At 53.4% G+C, this 6,000-nt stretch overlaps 1 protein-coding gene across 1 annotated transcript in view; it reads right to left on the reverse strand.

Moving 5' to 3' along the window:
- Nucleotides 1–5,219, reverse strand: part of GNAI2 (G protein subunit alpha i2) — a 196,898-nt gene extending 191,679 nt beyond the window's left edge. The window contains exon 1 of the mRNA XM_065408104.1: nucleotides 5,016–5,219. Within this exon, the coding sequence (XP_065264176.1) occupies nucleotides 5,016–5,133 (118 nt within the window). The 5' untranslated portion in view covers nucleotides 5,134–5,219. The remainder of the gene's footprint in view (nucleotides 1–5,015) is intronic.
- Nucleotides 5,220–6,000: the final 781 nt, after the last annotated feature.

Raw genomic sequence — 6,000 nt, forward strand, 5'->3', positions numbered from 1 at the left:
TGACCGAGGGCAAAATACACGAATTCACTCAAAGCTGCCAAGACATTTTCTTCCCTTTAATTTTGTAGCCAACAGGTAGCAGTCAAAAACAGATGGTCATTTTGGCAGCAATCCTGCAAACGTGACATCCACCATCTTGGCCAACACACCAGGGACTGAACCGGGTACCTCCAGGGCTAAAAACAGGAGATTTTACAGCTTGAGATAAAGAGCCAAGGCTACCTAGCTTGGGGCTGCAACAACTCAGATCCTCAGTGACAGGCACAGAGGGGGGGACCTGTAACACACACTGACCAGCCCTTACACCAATGTGTGCGCCCGTGCTTAACTTTGCATGTCAGTAGTTCTACTAACTCCAACAGCAGTCATTGTGTGAATAAAGTGAAGCACATGACTAAGTGCTTGCAGGACGGAGGCCTTTGTTAGTAAATGAGTTACTGTAAACAGCCACAGCAAAGGACATGGCTACAGCCCCGCTTAAACTGAGAAAACATTTTGTGAAGCATGAGGAATATTATTACCTGTAAATTAACCATGTGCATCATTTGCATTTTGCAAAACTCATGCCCTTGTTTCACATTTAATATTCAGTGCAAAAGTGATTATCCCAAAAAAACATTTGCTGCGAGTATCCATTTCAGCTAGAGAAATTTACCAAAGCTAGCAAAAATGCTACAGTAGTGCTCTACAAACAGGTTTCCTGTTATCTTTACTCTAACACAGGTGGAAATCCAAATCCAAAAGCTGTCTGCCACCTTGTAAGTTATTTTTAGTTTATGGGTGAAGCTGCTGCCCTCTGCCTTATTTATCCAGTGAATTCACCTAGCCAGCTGTAAATCCACAGGCGATCACAAGCATGTTTATCTTACAAATTACGCAGGCCAACAGATGCTAGACTCATACAAGAGAAAATTCACTGAAAAAAAAAAAAAAAGTCAAGCATGGGTTTTTGTTTTGCTACTAAAAGTACTACAGGCACCTCATTCTGCAGCTTTATTATTAAATATTTAGGAGTTATGGGAAGCGGGGGGTTAAAAGAGGCTACAAGAAACAACGTTTTAGTGCTGCTGCTTTACTTGACCCATTTATTTCTAAAGGGAAAAAAAAGATGCAAGACTAGGCCTGGATCACGCCCAAAAATAAGGTTACGTGAATATGTGTAGGACTTCTCCCCACCTAAATCCCCAATCCTGTAAACAGATCCCCATACCTGCACAGAGCCCCAGTTAAGTCAATGGAGCTACCCTGGTGTCCACCCACATGGATCCTGATTGCAGGATTTGGGCCTAAAATATTAATGGCATTAAGAAATCTTGCATGCCAGTTGGTAGGTCCTGATATCATCAGCACATCGCACCAACACAGGAATCAGATCTAATTTGTTTACTGAAATCTCTCTAAAAAGCATCAGTGTATCTCCACTGTCCTCAAATAAGACCATGGACTCTCCTAGCGGGAGTATATACGTCGTTGGCACTTAACCAATATTAAATAAGTCAAGAAGTCACTGTTGTGTTGATAAAACAACAATGCTGTATTGACTAGAGCTGCTCAGATGTTAATTATGTAGTTTCTAATGCAAGGTTGAGTTTAAAGAAATGCGCCTGTCTGATTTCATCATTGTTTCCTGCCACTGTTTCCTCTATTTAAAAAATCCACAAGACAGACATTTTCTAAACGGCTTTGCCATCACATGCTTCTCTCCTTCCATCCTACGTCTCCTAATCACCTCTTGTCCCAACCCAACCCACATCTTCCAGTTTGCCATCCCATCTGGGCTTCCCCACACTGTGTGGGAGTATCACGTAATATGGCATTTAAAAGGCTAAATGAGGAATCGCTCTTCCTGGGAATTTCAGAAGCAGAATAAAATCCAATTAGGAGATCATTTAAAAAAATTAAAAATCTGCTTTCTTCCCCAAAGCCAAAGGACAGAGAGCGGAGATGTCTGAGTTTAATGTCGGTAAAGTGCTTTGAACATAGAAAGTGGTAGGCAAATACATTATTCTCAGCAGCAGTAGTCATTAGGGCAAAAATCTTCAATTTGGATTGGAGCTTCATTAAAAGACGGGCAGAACAAGTGGAAAAATATTTGAGGAGCAGTAAACACAGGCTGAACTGGTGCAAAGTTTGCTACTGAACTAAGCAAATAAGAGCAGCCAGTATCCACGCATACTGAATTCACATTGCTGCTTCTTGTAAGGGTATGCTTTCCACCATTCTAGTTACACTAAGGGCTGCAGAAAACACTCTTTCAATACCTGCTACCTTGGCACTGAGCAATTTACTTCCTCTCCCCTCCCTCCCCCCCCCCAAAAAAGTGGGGTTATCTGGGAAAAATAAAAGCATGAAAGTCTGAGGATTTGAAATCAGTGTTTACTTTCCCAGCTTATGGGGCCCCATGATGAGCTCAGAGAAAGGAGGGGAGAGAGAAATAGTGCGGCACACTGCTGGATGCTAAAGGCATAAAGCAGCTGACAGAGCCCTTTGGCCAGTAACCTGGGACTACAGACACAAAGCTACCCACCCAGCTCGCTCTGGGCATCTCCTGGAAGGGGATGAGCGCACCATCTGGCCTCAGTCAGATTGCAAAGGGTTTCAAAAAGGGGAAACTAAGAATCAACAAAAAGCAGTTCCACCCCCTGAGCAACACTGTTCAGTGCAGGGGGGTTCACCTCACAGATCACAGTGCCCCCCAAATCAAGCAGGAAGAAAGTGTTTCCAATTTCCCCCCACAAGTTCTATCACCCTGAGCAGCCGCTGTCTCCAACTCTCCCCCCAAGCAGTTCATCCCCAACCACAGTTGACAGGGATCCTAACTCTTCTCCAACATAATCTGCATCGGTGTGGGAGGGGGCATGGGCACTCAAAGCTTTCCCCTTCACACATTTACTCTGCAGAGGGGCCGGAAAACACAAGGCAGGGTGTATAGCTGCACAAGGGTGGAGTTCTGTAACTGGCAGGGGGTATTTGGGGAGTTGCATTCGAATGTTTGGAGGGGATGTGGTAGCTGGGATGTGGACAAGGCTTCAGGGAGGGTGGTGGGTTTGGACAGAATGGAGTATTTCAGAACGTGGAAATGTTGGGCTGACAGAGGAATGGGTATTCTTTGGGGAGGCATGGACAGCTGGGGGTGTGGAGATGAGGGGTTGGCCTTGCCAGAGGAAAAGGGTAGCTGAAGGGAGGGAGTGGGATAATAGGCAGTTGGGGAAGGAATGGGAGGGTTACATTCAGGGGATCTCTGGGGGAAGATGGGGAGAGGATGTTCACAGAGGGTTGTACAGAAATTTGTAGGGAAGGATAGGAGTTTGTATTTAATGAAGGTGGGGAGCTTATTTGAGGGGTAGTGGGGAAGCTTGGCGGTTGGGGTACATGTAGGGCTGAGGTACATGCCTCCACATGCCATACATAGGGGCCTGTGGTATATGGGGCTGAGAAAGAGGTGGGAGCCTGTGGTATCTGAGGATTGGAACTGAGGGTTTTCATCTAGGGTGGGGCTTATGGTATCTAGGAGGAAGTAGAGGTATCTGGGAGGACTGTCATGTATGGGGGTGGAGGCTGAAGTTGTATCTAGTGGGGGCTGTTATATGGGGGTGTTACTAGGGAGTCTGATATATAAAAGGTGTGTGGACTGTTGCATAAGGGGTGTAAGTGCATGTAAGGGGGTCCTGGGCTGGATGGTCTGTGCAGGGGTATACTGAGAGGGTCTGAGTGGGTGGGGTTTATCGAGGGGGTGTATTAGGGGAGATGTATGGGGTGTAGGCTGTACCTAGGGGGGGTATATCACAGGATCGCTGGGGTGTACCTAGGCAGCCTGGGAATGCAGTGTGGAGGGCCTGGGGTGTCTCAGGGGTGCAACACAGGGGAGTACAGGAAGCCACTAGCGTAGGTGCCTTGGGGTCTGCTAGACAGGTCACTGGGCAGGGCAGGCTAAAAGTATGCAGGGTCTGGGTGTGGGCAAAAGGCCCTTGAGAACCATGGAGGGAGGTGTTCTGTGGGAGGCAGCAGGCTGGGGAGGCTCTCAGATGTTGGGGGATCCCAGGAGTGTTGCTGGGGGCTCTCAGTGGGCCCGGGAGGAGGCTACTAGGGGTGGGGAGCTCACTGGGCCAGGTGCTACCGGGGCAGGAGGGTGTCACTGGGCAGGGCCGGAGGAGGGTCACTGGGACAGACAGTACCGGGGTACTGGGGGGGACACAGGGCAGGGCGGTATCAAGGCAGCCAGGGGGCTAGCAGGGGTATCGCTGGGCAGGACCAGGGGGCGGGCCCAGACGGTACAAGGGCAGGGTGTCACTGCACAGGGTGGTACTGGGGGGGACCAGGGTACTGGGGGAATGGAGAGCGGCACCAGGGGACTGGGAGAGTCACAGGGCAGGCCAGACAAGGGGCTGGCAGGTGGTACTGGGCACTGATACCGGGCACTGGTACCAGGCACGGAGGGTGGAGTGGAGGGGGGGTCACAGGGCAGGGTGTATCAGGCAGTACCAGGGGTTGCAGGGCAGGGTGGTACCACAGGGGCAAGGTGGGCAGGAGGCTGGTACCAGGTGGCAGGGGTGTCATCAGGAGGGACCTGGATACTGGGGGGATGCAGGGCAGGGTGGTACTGTGGGGGCAAGGCAGCCCGCGGCAGGGAGTTAGCAGGGTGGTACCAGAAGGCGGGGTTGTGGCTAGGGTTCTGTGGGGGCGAGGTGGGCCAAGCAGGGTACCGGTAGGATGGTACCAGGGGGCGAGGGTGTCGCTGGGCAGGACCGGGGGGCGGGCGGCGAGACTAGGAGGGACCGGGGCGGGGCGGCTGGCGAGACGGTACCGGGGTACCGGGAAGACGCAGGGCGGGGCAGTACAGGAGGGGCAGGGCGGGCCGGGACGTGGGGCGGGCCGGATAGTACCGGGGCACCGGGGGATCGCAGCGCGGGGCGGTACCGCGGAGGTGACGCGGGCCGGGGCGGGGGGCTGGCGAGGAGGTACCGGGCGGACCGGGGCACTGAGGTGTCGCTGGGCGGCCGCGGGCCGGGGCTCACCCAACAACAGCAGCTTGACCTCCCGCGCCGCCTTCTCTCCGTCTTCGCGCAGGTTCTTGTCGATCATCTTAGAGCGCTCGGCCGCCGCCTTGTCCTCGGCGCTCACGGTGCAGCCCATTGCGGGGCCGGGCTGAGGCGGATCCCGGCCGAGTCGGGCTGGTCGCGCGGCGCTGAGATGCGTCCACTCAGCCTGCCGGCGCTGCTCTGAGCCCAGGGCCGCCCGGCTCGGGGGCGGGGTGGGGCGGGGCCTCCGGTAGTAGGGCGGGGCCGCTCTATATGGGGTGGGATGCGGTAGCTATGAATGGGGTGGGTTTGGGGTGTAATGGGTTAGGTGGGTGGCTCTGTATTGGCTTGGGGTGCAATGGGTCGGGCTGGAGTGGGGCTGTATAGGGTGGACTTGGGGTGCAGTGAGTAGGGGTGGGGTGGCTCTGGGGTGTAATGGGTGAGGGTTAGGGAGCTCTGTATGTGGTGGGTTTGGGGTGCAGTGGGTGGGGGTTGGATGGCTATGTATGGGGTGGCTTTTGGGTGCAATGGGTGGGGCTGGAGTGGGTCTGTATGGGGTACACTTGGGGTGCAGTGAGTAGGGTGGGGTGGCTCTGTACAGGGTAGGTTTGGGGTGTAATGGGTGGGGGTTAGGGAGCTCTGATTGGGGTGCAGTGGGTGGGGGCTCTATATGGGGTGTGTTTGTGGTGTAGTGCATGGGGTGGCTCTTTATGTCATGGGTTTGGGGTGTAATGGGTGGGGGTTAGGGAGCTCTGTATGGGGTGGGTTTGGGGTGCAGTGGTTGGCTCTGTATGGGGTGGGTTTGGGGTGCAATGAGTGGGGGTGCAATGGCTCTGTATGGGGTGGGTTTTGAGTGCAGTGGGTGGGGATGGGGTGGCTGTGTATGGGTTGGGTTTGGAGTGCAATGGGTGGGGGTTGTGTGGTGATGTTTGGGGTGCAGTGGGGTGGGCTGACTGGGGTGGGTTTGGGGTGCAGTGTGCGG

Source organism: Emys orbicularis, chromosome 7 (assembly GCF_028017835.1).
Source record: "Emys orbicularis isolate rEmyOrb1 chromosome 7, rEmyOrb1.hap1, whole genome shotgun sequence".
NCBI classification, from domain to species: Eukaryota; Metazoa; Chordata; order Testudines; family Emydidae; genus Emys; species Emys orbicularis.